General features: G+C 45.8%; 1 protein-coding gene across 1 annotated transcript in view; it reads left to right on the top strand.

Moving 5' to 3' along the window:
* The window catches only part of LOC147455587 (GTP-binding protein-like protein), a 67,565-nt gene extending 47,797 nt beyond the window's left edge, over positions 1-19,768 (top strand). The window contains exons 5-10 of the mRNA XM_086514334.1: positions 16,431-16,490; positions 16,572-16,681; positions 16,764-17,063; positions 18,050-18,241; positions 19,403-19,454; positions 19,533-19,768. Of these exons, the coding sequence (XP_086370460.1) occupies positions 16,431-16,490; positions 16,572-16,681; positions 16,764-17,063; positions 18,050-18,241; positions 19,403-19,454; positions 19,533-19,583 (765 nt within the window). The 3' untranslated portion in view covers positions 19,584-19,768. The remainder of the gene's footprint in view (positions 1-16,430; positions 16,491-16,571; positions 16,682-16,763; positions 17,064-18,049; positions 18,242-19,402; positions 19,455-19,532) is intronic.
* Positions 19,769-21,482: the final 1,714 nt, after the last annotated feature.

Here is a 21,482-nt window from a genome sequence, read left to right as displayed (position 1 = left end):
CATCTCAAAACACAGCCAATAGGAGGGGCAAGGTCGAAGTCGTTGCCAAGAGACACAAAAGCGGACGTCTCAGAACGCTCGCCTCTAGAGTGGCAACGCCAAGCGCCACAGTTGGCATTCTAAGACGTCGTCGTTGGAGGCTTGTGGCCAGAGCCACAAAGAAAAAGTCTGCCTGTGTCGTTGCTTAGCATTTTAAAACGCTGAAACAGCGAGTGCTGCCTGCAAACGCCGCAAGCAAGGAGCAAAGCGCTGATTGAGCGCCTCCTCTTCACAACGTGCTTGATCTCGCGCAAGGCTCTAATACCATGTCAAAAGTTGACGATGCGGAAGCATTGAACCAAGGAGAGAGAGAGAGAGAGAGAGAGAGAGAGAGAGAGAGAGAGAGAGAGAGAGAGAGGAGGTGAAGCCAACCCTAACGCATGTTCTTTGCATCGCGCTCGCTTGCTCTCTCCCAGCGTGCTCGTGAGATTTGTCCTGCTGCACTGCTGATTGTCCCGTCGTACTCGCACTGTGTATCTGTTGCTCGCACTATCTACTCCAACGCCTCTACTGCAGGTTTCCCCTCCTCCCTCTTGTGCGCCTCTACTCTATCTGGAAACCCGTGACCCCCTGTCGGTATGTTTTTTCCTGCTTGCGGTTTTCTTTTCGAGGGTTTCTTGCGATTGCTTCTTTTTGCCTGTTGTTGTTTTCTCTGTTTGCGACTTTTTACTTTGTCTGTGTTCCATGTTTATGCTTGTTATATTACCTGGTTGCTTGCGTGGGAGTGGGTGAGTGCTATGTTGCATGTCTGTGTGTTACTTGCATGTTATTTGTTGTTTCTTTTTCTGCTTGGTGGGTTCCCGTACAGGATTGGATGATGCGGTTGGTGGTGTGTTAGGAGTGGATTTTACCTTGTCCTCGACATCGTCTCTTCACGTGTTTCTGCAGGTCGCGGACAGGCATAGCCATAGCCGTGTTGGCTATTGCCAGGGTTGGTTTGAGGTTTTCTCTCGCCTGGAACTTGGTACAAAGTATGTGGCAATGGTGATGCTTGCTTCGTTGGGATGTGCCATTTGGCCTTGGAGACCTGGAGTTGTCTATTAGAGATTCTTTGGTGGAGCTTTATGCTGCAACTCTCTGCTACTTTCTTTCCTTACTCCCCTGTTCCTACTCCATGGAAGTATCACCCACCTTTTGTACCTCTGTATCACTGGTAGTTTTTCCCCTATGGTTTGTTGTTATGGTATTATTCAGGGGTTTTTTCACTATTAGACCTAGCTATCTTGTGCCTTCACGCAAATGTAATACCTTCGAGCTTGTAATCTGATTACGTAATACAATAGGGTACCAAGCCCCCCCTCGGTCTTTGGATGAACCCATCTGCTAGGATAGTTAGGAAGTGATCTTTGTAGTACTGCCTCTTCATGGGGAGAGGCTCTCTGGGTGTGATCCATGTCTCCCTAATGTAGAGCTGGCAAAGGTCTTGTCTGAGAACACGATTCCTCTCAGTGTGTGAGAGGCGTATATGAGGAGAGTCAGGATCGTACTGAAAAGGAGGCAGGTTTGTGATGTCCAAACCATGTGATGTAAACCACTGTGTGACCTGTGAGTACCATGCTCTCGTGTCACCCTCCTAATGCAGCTATATCGATGCCTCAAAAGCTCTACGGGTGAGACTGTCTGGTGGGAGCTCTCGCATGCGCTGAATGAAACAGATCGTTTGAAAAAGGGCCTCTACTAGCATCGGTGGTGTGGCTATCTCTGCTTTGATGATGTCATGTGGTACTGAGGGTTTGCTGTGGAGCAAACGAGAGATTATAATAATCTGTGGGCGCTCTATCTGTGTCCATAGAGGTGCTGAGAGTCCTGGTGCCCATACTGCTGCAGCATACATCATGGCAGGTGTGACTAGAGTGTCAAAGAGCCACCCTTTGGTGCGGGGCTCCTGAAAGTGGGCGTGATGGCATCTGCGCTGTAGGGTGGCCAACGCTGCATATCCCCGTGTAATCCGGCCTCGGGCTGCCTGGGCCATGGAAAATCTGCCAGTGGTGCCAGTAAAAGTCACCCCCAATTAAACATGAGTCAACCACCTCGACCTGTCCGCCTGTTGCTGTAAGTACTGCTCTACTACGAACTGTTTTGGAGGTAAGGAAGATCATGACCTTGGGCTTGCCAAGGTTCACTGTGAGACCTCTGTGTGTGCAAAAATCATCTAAGGCTCGTAGGTGGCTTTGTAATCCCTCCCGTGTCTCAGAAACAAGGATGATATCATCAGCATAGAGCATAATGTGGAGTGGTATACCTGCTAAGTCTGAGCCCACGCCGCCTGCTCGTAGGATGTAATCTGAAATCTCGTCGATGTAGAGACCAAATAGAGTCGGGGAGAGAGGACATCCTTGCTTCACACCGATGGTGCTAGCAATGGGATCCGATAGTCCACCAGGGCACCGCACTCTACTTGTGACTTGTGGATACAAAGAATGAATGGCCCATATCATGTTAGAGGGTATCTGTAGCTCTTGAAGGCGCTAAAAGAGTTTATCTCCGGGGATGGTGTCAAATGCCTTGCGGAAATCCACAAAGCAGCAGTAGAGTCTCCTCTTCCGCGCCTTCGCTCCGTCTATCAAACAGCGAAGCACGAAAATGTGATCAATAGTTGAGAAAGTGCGTTTGAAACCTGCCTGTCCTGGTGCTCGTATCCTTGATGCCTCTGCATGTGTGCTAAGCTCTACCTCAAGAACTACCCTGTATAGTTTGGCCAGTGTGTGGCCAATCATGATAGTCCTGTAGTTCCTTGGATCCAGGGTGTCGCCAGATTTGTGGATAGGCACAATGGTGTGCAAAGTCCACTCCTCTGGTAGTCCCTCAACCAATGCACGGTTGAAGAGACGTGCTATCAGGGGGGAAAGAGTGTCTGCCGCATAGATGAGGTGCTCACTCTGTAGGCCGGTATGATCTGTTGAGCGGCCGTGCTATAGGCGCCGAATGGCCCTCTCCACCATAATAGATGTTAAGAAAGTCGAGGTGGTAGGTCGAGGGTTGGATGGCTCTTGGATCAGTGGCTGCCCAGGTATTTGGTATAGGCGCTTAGTCATGCCAGGTCTAAGGATCCTCTAGTGGGGTAGTAGGACGTGGCTCTTTGTGAATCCTCCATGCTATGGCGCAGTCTGTACTCATGAGAAGGTGGTAGAGCTGAAGCTCCTACTCCTCCTCGAAGGCCCGCCTTTTACGGCGTGTAATGGCCTTCATCTGTCTCTTGACCTCGCTCTCAGGGATCTCCAAGGCTCGTTGAGCCCGCAGCTGTCTGTAGAGGTCTTTGCACTCCCTGTCATACCATCTGTTCTGGGGCATCGTCCCAGAGGGTGGGGGTCGGCCACTGTGAGTGGTGTGTGGGAAGCAAATGAGGGTTGAAGTGTGAAGAACTGCGGAGAGCTAGCTATTTAGTGTAGAGAGAGGTGTATCTGGATCAAGAGCATAGATCCCCTCATATACATGTGATGAATAGACTTTGGCAAGCTCATGTGGGAAATGTATGGTAGTGTGTGGCGTGGGTGTGGGTGGTGTGTGTGAAATGGGTGAGCCAGTGAAAGAGAGAGCAAGGTATGCATGGTCAGCCTCGATAGGTAGTGGTGGGATGGTGAAGGATGTGAGCAGGTGAGCTGCCTCTCTGAGGCCGATGATGTAATCCACTGTACTACCTCCACCAGATATCGATGGTGGTATGCAAGTCAAGCTTCCAGATGATGGCTATTGCGCCATCCCGTTATAGATAACGAGAGGGTGCTGTGATCCCAAACGGAGTATGTGTCTCCCATATGGTGTGGGCGTGGTGGTATCTCTAGAGGTCCTCTCTGCCTCTGTGTTCTCCAGGGTGGAGAGTAGCTCTGGATCATCGAAGTCGTAGATGTCACACTGTCTACTTTGTGTCCTAGCGTTGAAGTCCCCCATAAGGAAGACTTCAATGCCATGAGAGAGAGAGAGAGAGAGAGAGAGAGAGAGAGATATGAAGTGAAATGAAATGTTATATTAACGTCTTCAAAAGGCCATAGTGACCTATGAGACCAGAAAGTTACAAGGTGGTGGATCTGATACAAAGTCAGAGTAACAAAATAACAACAGTACAAAACAAAGATATATACTATGGGATCCTAGATTGGTCGATGTGAACTAAGCAAAAATGGGCGGCTTGCTGGGATAGCTGAATCACAGGAGATCTAGCATCGGTCGTTGGCGGATCTCATCAATCTCCTCCATGGTTAGTAGTCTGACCGGGCGTCGTGCATGCCTGGCCAGAGTGCTCCGAATCTTTTGACGTAGCCTCCGTCGATGCTGTGTAGTCCTCCGCAGTCGTGGGCGCCTGGTTTTTGTCACAAAGTGATGACGTGGCGGACAACAGAAACCCTAATTTCTGCCAGAAACCCTAAAATTACTGCAAACCCTAACTTCTGCCAGAAACCCTAATTTCCGGAAATCGCGGAGGCGGAATATTATTATTATTATTTGTTTTTTTTGGGAAATTTTGAGCGACGCAAATCTCAGCTTTTCGCTTTGATTTGGGAGAAAGAAAGAGAAAAAGAGAACGTGCTTTTTACTGACTCTCATTGAGAGAGAGAGAGAATCTGCTTTTGCTTTCAAGCTTTTGGGGCTCTGCTTTTGGGCATCCCTTGTAACCTTTAAATTAGTGGTGAGGGCCTCACTTCTCAGAGCATCTGGACGCAGAGTCTGAGAGTGAAACCCTAGCCACTCTCTTGTACTTTGATTTGATTAATATAAAAAGAAATACCGAAAGGGGCGCCAGTCTTTGGGGCCAATATCTCTAGGCACGGAACTCCGCCGGGCTAGTGTACATCTATTGTGATCTGTGACTTGTTTTGAAGTGGTTATTTGGTGCTGTCGCGGTTGATTCTTGACTTGGAGTGTCCAAGTTTGTTACAGTGGTATTAGAGCACGGCCGATTTCTCTTCTACGGGAAATCCGATCCCCGAAATTTTTTTCCGCGGCACCTATGGCTTCAGGCAATGATCAGTCGACTCCCTCTGCATCTAGAGATGCGGGCTGGGATCACAACGAAGATTCAGACAGAGAGTATGGCCCGCCTCGACCTACTCAGGCGGAGCAAAGAGAGATGGAGCGTCGTCAATTGATTGGCGATGCAACAAAGATGATGCTCAATTTTGCCAAGGACCCAAAGATGGCAAAATATATGAACCAGACCTCTTTGGAAGAGGTATAGATGGAGTGGCAGAGAACCACAACACCACTCCCGAAACCCGCTCTCAAGAAACCTTCTGCCTCCAAGAAATATACGGAGAAGGAACTATAGAACGTGGTTGATGCACGGATTGCTCAGCTTTTCGACGTGCAAAAGAAAGACAAAAAGCACGGCAAAAAGCAGATGAAAGGCACTGACTTCCCGGGATATTTGGGTCGTCGGTCGACATTTAACAAGGCAAAGAAACAGAAGAAGCGTGTTCGATTTGAAGGAGTACCCAGTAGTTCTTCTTCTTCTTCTTCTTCTGACAGTTCTTCTAGCTTCTCGGATTCGAGCGAAGAAGACAGAAAAGGTAAAAAGCGAAGCAAGAAGCAACGCTTTGGAAAGGGCAAGAGAAAGGCAAAGAAGGCTACATCTCGCCCAGAGACTGACAGTTCTACTGAGGACTTGTCTACAGACAACTCAGATTCTGATGACGGAAGGTTCTATGCGAACAAGAAGAATTTTTACAAAGCCAACCAGTATGACTTTCTCGAAGATAAAAGCTAGAACGTCCGAGAGTTTAAGGAAGGTGGCCACTCGATCAAGTTTGATACTTTTCAGGATAGTCAGATGTTTCGAAGGCTTGTCTTTTATACAACAGTTTGACATCGCTTTCGCGGGAGGACGCTATCAGAGCACTCCAAGATTCGGAGAGCTACCTCTTACCTTAAGGGAAATGCTCGTACTTGGTGGTCCACGCTTCTTTTAAACAAGAGTGCGCCAGTTAAATGGCTGAAATTTGAAAAGCTTTTTATTTCTTCTTGGTTGACGCAAGAATATGAACGAGATATACGAGCTGCTTGGAACCATCTTCCGATGACCAAGAAAGATACAATCAATGCTTATTGTGATTGTGGAGCTCTTTTCTACCCGCCTCTTCATTCAAGAAGATCTCGTTCAGAGAACAGATTGAGCGGTTTACCTTGGGTCTACCTACAGAGATCCGAGATCACTTCTTGGAACAAAAGTCAGCTTCTATTTAGGATTTGATGAGTCATGCGACGCGGGGCTTTGCCATTCACTCTGGCAGTCTGACCTACCCCATAGATGAGGCTATGACACAACGAGCTGAACAGACTTCTGGGAATGAGAGTAGAAAGAAAAAGAGCAACCAAGAGAAAAATGATGCACGACCCAAGCTTACTCCTGAGGAGAGAGCTCGCTTCATCAGAGAGGGGAAGTGCTTTGGATGCGGGGAACATGGACATATCTCCGCGAAGTGTCCTAAAAAGGCACAGAAAGAACAGAATGATAAAGACGACGACAGGCCTGAGAGTTCGAGAGCAGCTGAGGAATGTGGCAGAAAAGGCAGATAGAAAAGCAGAATTGGTACCACATGGCGTGGGACTTGTACTGAATCAAATGAATGAAAGTACAAACTTTGCTGCTTTTTGGGGCAAAGTGAAGGATCAGGAAGCTCTTTTGAAGGAGCCAAGGCCAACTTCTTTCACTTGGAATTGGCGGCTCAATTTAGAAATTACGCCCAACAGACTGACGCCACTGGCGGAGGTAGTTCGACTGGCACCCAGATGGGATGTTGCCATTACACCGAGCATTGGCAAACTCTGTTTGCAATGACAGGGGTGTTCAGGGCACGCGAGTGACGTTCTACTTGGGATCCCTTGGTACCACAAGCACTACGCCGTGGTTGACTATCGGGCCGAGAAAGCGACTTTGATAAATGAAGGGCTTAGAGATTGTACTTGATGAACATCAGTTTTCTTACTCATTCTTTTGGGAGAACTGAACGATGGATAAAGGTTGAATATGTTTTGACCTGAAGAAAAGACGCCAAGATTTTTTTTCTCCACGCTCGTGCCGATTGCTTTTGAGAGGGCCTGAAGATCATACCATTGATCTGATATCTGGAAGCACGCCACCGAATCGGCCACCTTACCATGTGAGCCGAGTACAGAATGAAAAGATTATGAACCCAGTGAAAGACCTCTTGGAAAAGGGTGTTGTCTAGCATAGTACTTCACCGTATTGCTCTCCAGTGTTGTTGGTTTTGAAGAAAGACGGATCTTGGAGAATGTGCATCGATTATAGCACCCTCAATGAAATCACCATCAAGAACAGATTTCCAATTCCTAGGATCGATGATATACTCGACAAGTTACAAGGATCCTCATGCTTTAGCAGGATTGACTTGAAGAGTGGATATCATCAGATCAGGATAGCGCCAGGAGATGTCTACAAGACAGCTTTTCAGACGACTTTTGGGTTATTTGAGTTTCTGGTGATGCCTTTTGGCTTAACCAATGCTCCTGCGACATTTAACCGGATGATGGACATGATTTTTTTTTCGAGAGTACAGGCTATTTGTTGGCACTTTCTTTGACGATATCATTGTTTTCTCCAAGAATGAGGCAAAACACAGAGATCATCTGCTTCAAGTCTTTCAGGCATTACGAGATCACACGTTAGTGATTAATGCAAAGAAAAGTGAATTTTTCCTACCAGAGATACACTTTTTGGGACACATTGTGTCAGCAGCAGCAGGAGTGCAAATGGACCCGGCCAAGATAGAGACTATCCGTGATTGGCCCGATTTGAGGAATGTCCATGAAGTTAGAAGCTTCTTGGGACTGCGTTCGTACTACAGGCGGTTCATACGAAAGTTTGCAGAGGTTGCTTCCCCTTTGCATACCTTGACACAGAAAGGAGTACCTTTTTCGTGGGGACCCACAGAGGTGACTGCCTTTCGGACATTGAAAGAGAAGTTGACTACAGGACTAGATTTGACTTTGCTGGACTTGCAGAAGTCATTTGAAGTATATTGTGATGCTTGTGATCGTAGTCTGGGTGCGGTCTTGATGCAAGAAGGCCATGTCATAGCTTAAGAGAGCCGTTTGTTCTCTAGGCCGGAGATGACAACACAGATCTATGAGAAAGAGCTTTTGGCGGTTATCCATGCTCTTACTCAGTGGCGGCATTACCTACTCGGAGTGGATTTTACTGTCTTTACAGACCATCAGAGTTTGCGCTACTTCTTCTCACAGAAGCAGCTTTCGGAAAAGTAGATGCGGTGGGCGAACATCTTGTCACAGTTCCACTTCCAGATTGTCCATGTGCAGGGACAGAAGAATGTGGTGGTAGATGCTTTGTCTTTGAAACCGTTGGTTCTGGCTATTTCCGCGATACATCATAGGAGCTTCGAGGATATGGTCGATCAGTATGTCACAGATACAGATTTTGCAGATATTTTCACACAGATACGAGATGGGGAGACAGTAGCTGGATAATCCCTTTGGGAAGGCTACTTGATGAAAAAGACTATGTTGTGCGTTACACAGCCGTTGAGGGATAAGGTTATGACTGAATGCCACTGTCCACCTTTTACGGGTCACCACGGCATTGCTACCACCATGAAAGGGGTAGAGAGATATTTCTTTTGGCGGAGACTCAAGAAGGATGTGGAAGAGTTTGTGCGCAGTTTCTTGATATGCCAGAAGGTCAAGTTTGACAGGCATAAGGCACAGGGATTGTTACAACCTTTACCCATACCCACCCGCCCCTGGGAAAATATTGAAATGGATTTCATTTTTTTTAATCTCCTGAGAACACAGAATGATCACGATGATTTTCCGATTACATGGCACGTCTGAGACGATTCTCTCCGACAAAGACCCTAGATTTATAAGTTGGTTTTGGAAGGCAATTTGAGAGAACATTGGCACGCAGTTGCAGTTCTGGTCATCGTTCCACTTGCAGACTGACGGGCAATTTGAGATTGCCAATTCAGTGATTTTAGATTTATTGAAGTCTTGTATCTCGGATCAGAAGACTCAATGGAAAAAGAACTTACCTTTGGTGGAATTTGCCTACAATAACACGATACACTCTTCGACGGGGAAGACGCCATGTGAGATTGTTGAAAGTGCTGCGAAGGTTCCATTCTTCTTGAGCACGAAAGATTAGATATTTGAAGCGGATGAATATTCGCGAGATTTGGATACGTCTTTTGCCAAGGTTCGCGAGACTTTGCAGAAGTCTCAAGAACGACAGAAAAAGGCAGGGAATCGCAATCGTCGCGACTTGAAACTGAAGGAGGATGATTGGGTGCTCTTACTTTTGAGAAGGCACGCCTACGAAAGAAAAAGGGAAAGGAGAGGCTTTTTTCCAAAGCTTAGTATGCGATACTACGGACCTTTCCGGATCACTGACAAGATAAATGATGTCTCCTTCCGATTGAAACTGCCAGATACTTGGAGGATTCATAATGCATTGCATGTGAGTCTCTTGAACCCTGTTAAGGGTGATGTGCCTGATGAGCAACCCGAAGTGGAAGAAAACGAGGAGATCCTTGTTCTTGAACAGATTTTGGCACATAAGGATACGAAGAATAAGGGTAAAGTCCGAAGGCGGGTTCTTGGTTAAGTTCAAGAACTTTCCTGCATTTGATGCAAAGTGGATGGAGGAGGAGGACCTAGCAGATACTCCTCGGATTGTGAAACTTTACCTCGATGTTTTGGTTTAGCATAGTCTACTCCAAACAGAACCCACAATTCAGCTTGGCCGGAGATCTGGTGCAGTGGGATGCACAAGAGGGGAGTCACTCCGCTCCCTTGTCAACAGATGCCTTGATTTTGATACTAAAGTCACTGATGTCTCTTTGAGCTTCAGGGATACTGAGAGCTGACAGTATTCTACTGGATGACTTTATGAAATGGAATTCCTGATTACGATACTGATTTGTTCTTGACTTCTTGTGAGTGCAGGAACTGATAGACGAAATGACTGCAGCATTTTGGTCTGATTGATCTCGAATAGACATGGTTGCAATAGGGGTTAGTCAATCGGACATCGATGAGGTCCCGATTGGACCTAGATGTGATTGCTAGCTACATTGCCGATAAATCATGGTCTAAGATCCGAATGAATGTTGAATGTCATGTGATATCCTGTGATGTCGTGTGATGTGACTATCGATTTCGTACATGTGCTAGATGTGTGTTCCTAGTACGTAGTTACTAACAGTCAGTGTCTGCTAAGACGGTTTATGGCTTTTGTCGGTTTTGCAGGCGTAATCGCGGTCGATTGCAATGCTTTCAAGAGGGGGGTATGTCACAAAGTGATGACGTGGCGGACAACAGAAACCCTAATTTCTGCCAGAAACCCTAAAATTCCTGCAAACCCTAATTTCCGGAAATCGCAGAATTAGAATATAAAAATTATTTTTTATTTTTTTTCGGGGGAAATTTTGAGCGATGCAAATCTCAGCTTTTCGCTTTGATTTGGGAGAAAGAAAGAGAAAAAGAGAACTTGCTTTTTATTGACTCTCATTGAGAGAGAGAGAGAGAGAATCTGCTTTTGCTTTCAAGCTTTTGGGGCTCTGCTTTTGGGCATCCCTTGTAACCTTTAAATTAGTGGTGAGGGCCTCACTTCTCAGAGCATCTGGACGTAGAGTCTGAGAGTGAAACCCTAGCTACTCTCTTGTACTTTGATTTGATTAATATAAAAAGAAATACCGAAAGGGGCGCCAGTCTTTGGGGCCAATATCTCTAGGCACGGAACTCCGCCGGGCCAGTGTACATCTATTGTGATCTGTGACTTGTTTTGAAGTGGTTATTTGGTGCTGTCGCGGTTGATTCTTGACTTGGAGTGTCCAAGTCTGTTACAGTTTTCCCCAGTTCAGTCGCTCGGTCGATCAGTGTGCCCCTGGTGTGAGATGAGGGGGAGCTCTGCTGTGGGAGTGGCTCTTGCGGCTGTCCCGTGTCTACTCTGAAGAAGTCTGTGATCCGTCTTTGAGATTGGCTAGTCTCGCCCCTCAATAGGCTATCTCTGTGTCTGCACAACTCGAGCAAGAACAAACCTAGGCATCTCTGATCCTTGTATCCCATGACTCTTGAGAGTGGTCCAAAACCCTCTCTGAACAAGCAATGGAAGCGGCCTCGTATCTCGTACTAGACGGGGCAGCGGCATGTATAATGCATCTCTGTCTCAGGCTCCATGTTACACAAGGGGCATGTCCTGGCCTCTGCTGGTACTCCGTTGTATCTCCCAGTCTCAATCCGCAGCTGGTGAGAAGATGTGCGAAACTGGCCAATAGCACATCGTATCCCATGAGACAAGTGGGTGTCCATGTATCTGGGTCTCGTCACAAAACCATCCTCCGTAAGCTAGAGAAGGTGGTCTCTGTAGAAATCCATCTTCGTGTCCAATTCCTGTGCTGGCTGTATCCATGTCCTCCTGGTGTCTAGCTGGGTCAGGTCTTGGCGGATGAGCTTGGTGATCTCTGACTGTGTAAGAGTGAGAGATGGTGCATCCAATGAGTATTGGAATGGTGGCAGCCTGTCTATGCTGAACCCATGCGCCTGAAACCATGATGCCATCTCCCCATACCAGCATGTTGTATCTCCTTGCATGGCTAATTGTCGAGAGGACTCAACTGCTATGCGAGCATATTTGTCTCTAGGAAGTTCCCATGTGCGGTTTATGAAGGAGACTGATCTGGTGAGCGCCTCCACCACTAGTGGGGGGGCCACTAGCTGTGCTCAGATAATGGCCCGTGGTACTAATGCCTTGGCTCTAATGAGCTGCGAGATCATAGAGACGAGAGGTTTCTCCATGTTCCCCCATCCATCTGTGCGACCCGGCCTCCCGTGGTGATCCAATGAAGGTCCCCATATCTCAGCTCCATAGAGCAATGCTGAAGCCACCAAAGTGTCAAAGAGCCAGAGCTTCGTCCGGGGCTCCTGAAACTGAACCTGCGAACACATCTTCTCTAATCTACCCAATGCTGCGTGGGCTCTAGTCAGTCTGGTCTCTGTTGCTCTTCTGAGTGTGAATGCAGGTCCGCTAAAAACCACTCCAAGGTAAGTGTAAGCATCTGTGTACTCCACAGTCTCCTGGCCGTATGTGAATGTAGGTGCTGACCTCCTGATCCACTGTGGAGTGGTATTAAACACCATAACCTTGGTTTTACCAAGGTTGACAGACAAACCACTTTCGTGAGCAAACCTATGCAAAGCATCCAATTGACATTGCATTCCCTCTGGAGATTCGGAGATCAACACTATATCATCAGCATATAACAAAAGTGGAATCCATGTCCCTGCCAACTGTGCACCTCTATCACCATCGCTCTCAATGTAGTCAGAAACCTCATCCACATACATACCGAAAAGAGTAGGAGAGAGCGGGCAGCCCTGCTTGTCACGTGACACATCCAACCCATGTGTCCGTGGACAAGCTACATCATGATCAGGGTTCAGTCAGTCCAGTTAAGTCTAGATTAGCAATGATCTAGCACTTTTGTGAGTCTATTCGTAGACCGTGCATGCCCAGTCACTTAGCATAGATGCATATCCTTTGGTTGCACACAGCATGATCATCAATATTCCCTTCAGGATCCATCAGATTCAGTTAGGGGAATTTTCCAGTGCATTTAGCCTATTTTCCCTATTTTTGGTATTTTCACTTATTACTTTTAAGTGACTTTCCAACAAAAGTAGGTAGGGCAATTTTGCTAAGTTAATATATAAGCAAACCCAAGTTAGCACTAAATGGCAGAAGAGGCAGCAAGAGCACATGCTCAACAGGCACCTTCTCAGCAAGAACCTCGTCAAGCTCGCTTGGTGAGGCCCCTCACATCAGCCCTAGCGTTTTTTGGATCGCCACCCCCTAGCCATCCTTGGCGTTTTCCCCAACAGCCCATCGCCATCAAGCACCCCTTGCCTGGCATTTTTCCCTAGGACCGGCAACCCGACACCGGTCACAAGCCCTAGCGTTTTTCAGCCAAAAACGCCGCAGCATCATTGGCGTTTTTCAGCCCAGCACATAGCAACAAAAACACAGATTTTCAGCAGTAGAAAAAAATGCAGATTTTCAGCAGATGAAATGCAGCAGATCAGCCCTAATTTGGTTGCAGAAGATCCCCCAAATTCAGCCATAAAACGCAGCCAAAACAGTCATTTTCAGCCACCGAATTAGTCCCAAAATTCAGCAGATAGAAGACCACAGATTTCAGCCCTAAAGTCGTCGTCGTCATCACCGTCGTCGTCGTCGTCGTCGTCGTCGGCATAATCCCAAGTTGCATCAATCCATTGCATCCGCATTGTACCACTTTGTGCAATCAATAAGTAGACCACTCTCGCCGATGAGAGTGGGGCCTTCGGAGGAGGGTTTTACAACGTCTCTGGTGTCGTATCTCTCTTCTCTCTCTATCTCTCAGTCTCGTTCACTTGCACGCACAGTGTCCATTCACTTTGTTTGTGATCATAGCACTTTCCATTAAGAACGGAAGGCTCCATAAGAACTAAAAGGAACCTTGAGCACAGTTCGGAGCACTCATCTTGAGCAAAGCGCAAACAATCATTCCGCTGCACCTAACAGTGCTTCACCCCAATAGTGGAGTGAACCGGTGTAGAAAGTCCCTTAGGGGTGCGTACATGCCCTACTACTGATCTGTACAATGCCATAATCCCCCAAATGAGCTTTGTGGGTACTCCCATTTCCTGTAATCTGCGCATCAATCTAGCTCTGGGTACTGTGTCAAAAGCTTTGCGGAAGTCCACAGAGCTACAATAGATCCGTCTCCCATGAGATCTGCCCTCCTCGATGATGGCCCTGAGTTTCAAGATATGGTCAAAAGTAGAGAAGCCTCTCCTGAACCTTGTCTGCCCAGCTGCACGCATTCCTTCCCTCTCTGCCCATCTACTCAATTGTTGCTCAAGAATGGATGCATACAACCGTGCCAGTGTGTGTCCAATCATGATAGTGCGATAATTCCCAGTCTCTATGGGGTCTCCTGACTTGAAGATAGGTACGATCATAAATAGGCTCCAAGTGTCCAGTAGGCCCTCACACATGGCACGATTAAACATAACTGCTAGAAGCTCTGCTAGTAGGTCTTTGGCATGTATGAAATGCTCAACGACTAAGCCATCATGATCATATGCTCTCCCAGTCCTCATCCTGTCAATAGCTTTCTTCACCATCTCAGCGGTGAAAAAAGCACATGTGTGTGGGCATGGATCGGGGGGGTTGGGAAGGGGCTGCTGTCCAGGTACTGTGTACAAAGATGATGTGTACTGACCCCAGGTCTCTGTGGATAAAATAGCGGGGGGGAGGACTGCTCATGAAAGAGCCGCCACGCCTCACGCGAGTCCCGACTCAAGAATAGCTGGTATAGATCCTGCTCGAGTCGAGCCAAAAAAGCCCTCTTCTTCCGCCGCACCAGGCGTCAGAAGTCAATCTGTGACTGTCTGTGAGTGACGTCTCCCAAAAGCACCTCCCTCTGAAGTCTGGCTCTAGTCTGGCGGCACTCCTCATCGTACCAGCTGTTTTGAGGCATGCTCCCTAATCGGCGTCTCTGCTCAGGCTGGGTGTGTGGGTATGCCTCTGCTGCTGCATCATGTAATGTCGTATCAGTATAGTAGTTAGCTCCTCCAGAGGTCGCCCCGGGTCCTCAGTGCATAGGCGTCTGTAGATCCCGTCTATGTATACAGAATCCGTCTCCCGTGTGAAGGTGTAGCGAGTAGGGGCTGCTACCCGTGGCCTGTGTGCTACACTGAACTAGAAGGAGATGGTCATCGACACCAAAGCATGATCCACTGCCACCCCGACCGGTCTTGGCCCAACTGTGAGATCCTGGATACTAGAGATGAGATTCGGCTGTGCCATGACATAGTCCATTGTGCTGCCTCCATGTCTGTGTGGGAAGCATGTAAAACCTCCCGCAACAGGAAATCTGTGTAGGCCATTCAAGATGGCCAATCCATGTGCGGTGCCCATGTCTATGAGGTGTCGCCCATACTCAGTATATTCCACATCGTGTGATAGTCTGGACAGGCCCATCTCTACAACATCTAGCTCTCTTAGCATCTCCTCTGAAGTATCATAAAACACTGTCTGGTGATGGGCAGTCCTAGCATTGAAGTCCCCTAGGATGATAATGTCACCATCTCTAGAGAACTCCCATATTTCATCATCCAAAATAGAGAAAGGGGACTGTCCTCTGGGTGATGCATAAACTGATGTACTCGGGGGAAGTAGCAAATAGCAAGGTAGAGATATCTGCCTGTCTCTGCTTTCAATCTCACCCACATGTACCTAGCCTGCTCATCCCTGCGGGCTATATGTATCAATGGCTGCAGATCCTCTCTAAATAACACTGCCACTCCCCCCGAGCCCCGTCCTCTGTGCTCTGAGCGTGTCTCTTGTCTGTAAGCTGTCTCCCACCTGTATCCATTGATGTGAGGCATGGATTGCCCAGGGGCCTGGTGTGTCTCAGAGTAAAAGATGATGTCTCTTCCAGTAAAGCTATCCTCAGAGAGAGAGAGAGAGAGAGAGAGAGAGAGAGAGAGAGAGAGACTTCTAAACCAACCAACCTTGGCAAGCAATTAGTGATTTACAATGGGGGATTGGGTGCTCCTTATATACTAGCTTTGAGGGCCGTAAGTAACCCCCACAGCAAATTGCCCTACCCAAGATTTGACAAACAAGTAAACTAAATACCTAAAGCCAAAATAAATATTGGGTTCACATTGGGCTATTCCCTTGAGACGCTATAAACTTCAACATTTGGTGGCCAACACTTCTAATGGACACTGATGAGTTTCTAAAACGGTGTGATGCATGCCAAAGAACATGAGTTTCGACAGTGTATCTACCCTCACCTTGCAACTCATGATTTTTTAGCAGTGCTTCTGTTTACTACCTTTGGTACGGAGGACACACTCGTGTCAATTGGTCTGTCTCATAGGGTAGAAGACATTAATAAATCTCTCTCTCTCTCTCTACTCATATCCCACACAGTTCCATGTCAGTACCTTTTCTTTTTATTTTTGGTACTCGAGACATGTATCAGATTCACCGCATTGTAACTTTTTGGTCTCATAGGTCATTTTGGCCTTTTGAAGACGTTAATATAACGATTCATTTCATCTCTCTCTCTCTCTCTCTCTCTCTCTCTCTCTCTCTCTCTCTCTCTCTCTCTCTCTCTCTCTCTCTCTCTCTCTGTTTCTGCTATCATCATGCCTGCATACATTGGCAGCAAACAGGTAGTAACTACAGGTGACCATGAGCAGGTGCCCTTTATTGTTCTTAGCAACTAGTATTTCACACAAGTCCTGTGCTTTTATTCAGCAGTTCAAGACTTTTTCATCATTCTCACCAGTTGACAAGTGCCTCTCTAGTGACATCTAGGCTTATTGCATTCTCTGAATTTTGGTGATGTGTTATCATGGTGCAGCTCCTTGATCTTCCAGGTATCATTGAAGGGGCTAAGGATGGTAAAGGACGAGGTCGTCAGGTAAGGTTTAGGACAGTCTGTTGCACATGTTGGCTCGTTCTGTTTTGTTGCTCTTTATGTTTCATCTTGCAAACTTGGCAGGTTATCAGTACTGCAAGAACCTGCAATTGCATTTTAATTGTCTTAGATGCCATCAAGCCCATAACTCACAAGCGCTTGATAGAGAAGGAGCTGGAAGGGTTTGGGATAAGGTATTATGTTGCTTGTATTGATACAGACTGATTTCATAATTTGTAGGGTTTTTTAACATCATTTCTTTAACGGCTTTGTTAGGTTGAATGCTGTCCCTCCCAATCTCACTTTTAGGCGAAAGGATAAGGGTGGCATTAATTTTTCCCATACAGTCACTCCTACCCACTTGGATCTCGACACTGTGAAGGCCATTTGTGGAGAGTATCGAATTCATAATGCCGATATCTCTCTTCGATATGATGCAACTGCAGATGACCTTATTGATGTTATTGAAGGCAACCGAATATATATGCCTGGCATTTATGTGGTAAACAAGATAGACCAGATAACACTTGAAGAGCTGGAGGTACTGGACAAGCTTCCACATTATTGCCCAGTAAGGTAAGTTACCCGTGAAATACCTATAGATCCTTGGTGAAGATAAAGAGGTCATTCTTGGTGGGCCGAAGTTGCATGCAGTTTATGGAAGGTGCTTGCATGCTCTAATCTTCCATGCATTCAGTCTGTTCTGTCCATCATCTTTATTCCATGCCTTCTTGTGATGTTTGTTTGACTTTTTATATCCACCCCTTTATGAGTCTCTCCATCTCAGTCACCGTCCATCATTTTCAAGCTTTTCCTATGATTTGTGTGAGTTTTTGGAACATGCTCCTCGTTGCTTTTGTTCTTCATGCTGTACTAATGCACAGAATGCGTCAGACATGAATGTATTAGTGAGCAGCTTAGCTAGGGAGGTCCTTTCTGTTCAATCCACCAGGGTGTAATATAGAAGGGCCACAAGTAATATAAAATTTGATACTCGTGCATCTTATGAAGAACTGAGAGTTAAATATTAGGGAACATTTGCCATAATACCCCTAAAAATTGTGGAAATTCCCAATATACCCCTCAAATTTCAAAAATTTCCAATATACCCCTCATATTTGGCAAAAAATCCTCAAAATGCCCTTCACTTTTTCCAGCATTCCCAAGATGTCCCTTCATTAACCATGCAAACATCTCCAAAGACAAAAAAATTTTAACTCTTCAAGGGAAGCTTGGTTCACTCTCGATAAAAGATGATAGAGCTAGGATATTGTGGGCTTTTAAGATGAATTGTTCATTATTCTTGGACATAGATGCCTCTATTTGTGAGCTCGTTAGTGAATACTTTTGTCCAAGACACTCAAAGATAGATAGCTATTGTCAAAACGATTAGACTCTGCAAAAATTTGGGTAATCCATCCAAAAATGATACAAGGGTCTATTGGAAATTTTGAAATTTGAGGGGTGTTTTGAGAATTTTCAGAAATTTCAGGGGTAATTTGGTAATTTTCCATTAAGGTTGTAATGTTGTGCTGCTACTGAGTTTGAGTGTACCGTGACAGTGCTCATCTGGAATGGAACCTTGATGGCTTACTGGAGAAGGTGTGGGAGTACCTTGACCTTGTCCGCATTTACACCAAGCCAAAAGGAATGAGTCCAGATTATGAAGACCCAGTCATTCTTTCTGCAAAGAAGCGAACAGTAGAAGATTTCTGCACCAGGATTCATAAAGATATGCTGAAACAGTTCAAATAGTAAATATCTATACTCATAAGCTTTTATGAATGAACTTCCTTTTTGACTTGCTGTATATTCTGTCTGCGGTGTTTCGATATGAAAGTCGACAGAAACTCATTACGCAGATCTTTGTATTGATGTAAAATGCTGATATTTAACCTAATGCCGCATCCCAGGGTCACTTTGCATATATCCAGGTGCTCAAAAACATTATCCTAGGTTAAAGTGACACACAGAAAGCAAGTTGCTTTTTGGAAAGCGCTGAAAAGCACAAAACCCAGAAAAAAGAAGGTTTTTCCAAGATTTATTTATGGCTTCCCCTGACCTAGTAGAGGTAGAAAACAAAAACCACCCTGAGCATGAAAAAACGACTCTTTTACGATACAAATTATGAAACTTAAAAATATGGTGCACATGAAAAGCTATTCATTCAAAAGACTCGTAAGATTAGGGATCTTACATCCTGCCACACTTGAAAAATTCAAAGTGTCCTCACCTCGTCATAAACATAAGGTAATTATGTCACAAAACATCATCACGCTCTCAAGTAGCATCCTCCTCGGAATAAGTTGACCATTTCACAAAATGTTCAGTTACGGTCCTGTTTTGCAAAGGTTTGGTTATGCTTTGACGAATGGTTTCAAGGTATACTTCAAATACAAACAATGCTGCTCTTTTAGGCCTTTCCTTCTCTTGTTCCTCGGCAACTGTGCTAAAAGATGGTTGTGCCGCCACCGTAGTAGAATGTTTGTTACTATCCATCTAAATTGTCAATCGAATGAACAGGGAAATTTACCCTAGGGTAGAGTGCGGAAACTATCTACACCAACCGCTACATTGGCGGTTTCAAGAGAATCGCCTTATGTGCAGTGCAAGCTCAAACAAACCTGGGCTATGTGTGTGTGATGTGGGTGTGTGGGAGCATATATTGGTACCCAGTTCTACACTCACTATTTGGGCAGTGATCACATCGTCAATACTATGCATGATGGAGCTGATCGGTTATTTTGTCTTGTGGATGATTACAACGAGTCTATACCTTGCACTTTCCTTTTAAAGGTGAATCTGGGCTTATCCTGGATACATCTAGATATGTATAGCTCTCGTAGATCATATGACGTGTTGTCATCTTGACATTCCTTGCAAAGTTGTTCATAACATTTATTGATTCTTGACAGTGCGCTTGTGTGGGGATCGAGCGCCAAACACAAGCCTCAGCGTGTCGGAAAGGTAATACCAAGTAGGTAGTCTCAAGGATTTAAATGCATTTAGCATAACGTGCTCATGAATGTTGTCTTATTTGTGCAGGAGCATGAGCTGGATGATGAAGATGTTGTACAGATTATAAAGAAAGTCTGATTTTGGTCATCATAAGATGAAGTAATCAGCATGACTTGCATTGGTATCTGAACTTGAGCATCGTGAATCTTATGTCCAGAAATAACATGCGCAGATCAATAGTTAGCAATATCATGTGGCTTGATTAAGGAAGGTCGTCTTTGAGGTCGGGCGGGCCACTTTGATTGAAGCTGCTTGTTGCTCTCCATGCGTCAAAATGGCGGTCATCAAATGTTTTGCTCGTGCTTATGATGCTGCTAATGTGGTCTTTTTTTGACTTTGATGATTATTGACGTCCCTTGCTTGGGGGAGCCAAACCAGCAGTGTACATATGAGAGGTTAGTACTCCTGAAATATAGTGAAAACTGCTGTTCTAGTTCTATTACATTCAACACACATAGTTGTTCAAGGACAGCTTACAGCTTGTTAATAGGAGGCCTACAAACCCTGCCTTCATTTTACTAGAGGTGTATGGATATGTTATGGTTTACTGTTTCTGTAATCTGGAAGGCATGGTAACCAGCCAAAATGGAAAAATCATGTAGAAAAAATTTCTCTAATAAAGACTAGTTTTTTTTAATTTCAGTTCAATACTTAAACCGCAAATTTATTGATCTCCTCTCAATATTAATCATTTCAAGAAATTCAGTGAAAAATATCATAACAATATTAGCACTTGATAAAGGTTAAACATTGATGAATTGAATTACTAAATACATCATTACATACTACCATACTATTTTAGCTCATACTTAATAAAAGCCCAAAAAGCATCTAGATACTCTGAATATTCTCTTCCCCCTCTCTCTTTCTCTCTCTGGAAATGCACATGTGCTGCTCCCATCCCCTTCCCCTCGCCCTCATGAGTCACGACTCTTGCTCCCTTGCCTCTGCCTCTGCCTCTGCCTCCACCTCCCCTCTCCCCCCCACCCATGTTCCCAATTCGGCAGCCACGTCCGCCCTTGTATGCATGTCGAATCCCAATGGTCCCCTTTGCAAACCTGAAAAAGGCCTGCTGGTCGACCCCTCCTTCCTTGCATCACCATTGCTTGCTCCGACCGTCCCTACTCTGCCCTCTCTGAATCCCTATCCGCACGTCTTCTTGAGAGAGAGAGAGAGAGAGAGAGAGAGAGAGAGAGCAATGCTCATCAAACTCCTCACTCATGGCTCGACATCTGCCGCCCACTGCCCTTCAGAGGCTTCGAAAGAGAGCGATATCTCTTGATGGGTGGTTTCGGCCCTGTTCCAAACTCTGCCCTCCCACTTGCCTCCCCTCAAACTTCTTGGCTTCGCTCCAAATGGTATCATCTCGAGATTTCCGTTTTTTGAAGGATTTTCGTAAATCGTTCATACATACGTATTTGGAATGTATCTCGTAATGGCAAAGGCTTATTCCTTGGCTTTGCTTCTACTCGAGGTAGTACACCTACAAACAAACATTCAGAGATCATAACATGAAAAACATCACCTTTGAGATCTCGATGCATGAAATGCAACTCGATTCTCGCAAAAAGCAATTTCTTGGAGGAGATTTCTATACAGAGAAACGTCTCTTTCAATCCTACACACAAAAGAGGTGTGTTCTCGAGTTCCTTCTCGTAAATCAGCCTCGTCTACGAAAACAAAGAAAAACAACAGCTTGTCGTGATGGAAACTCTCTTCATAGGCACTTCTTCGCGATGGAACTCGCGCACTGGGTCTTGGCATCATTAGGTACACTTGAGGCAACCAAGGGCATCACCGACGACGACATCTTCATGGGCTGAAATTCGCAACAATGTCTCCTCCTTGCTAGTGCTTGGTTTTCTTGTATGGCTGCAATTTTCCCACCCCTTGAGACGAGGGTGCCAAGCTGTTTTTATAGCTTTTGGCAGCTCGTCAATAATAGGAGGATCCTACCTGGTAGAAATAGAGCACAGA

Source organism: Adiantum capillus-veneris, chromosome 6, assembly GCF_014529385.1.
Source record: "Adiantum capillus-veneris isolate H3 chromosome 6, ASM1452938v2, whole genome shotgun sequence".
NCBI classification, from domain to species: domain Eukaryota; kingdom Viridiplantae; phylum Streptophyta; class Polypodiopsida; order Polypodiales; family Pteridaceae; genus Adiantum; species Adiantum capillus-veneris.
Note: the sequence above shows the minus strand (reverse complement) of the source record. Positions and strands in the feature narration are given on the sequence as shown.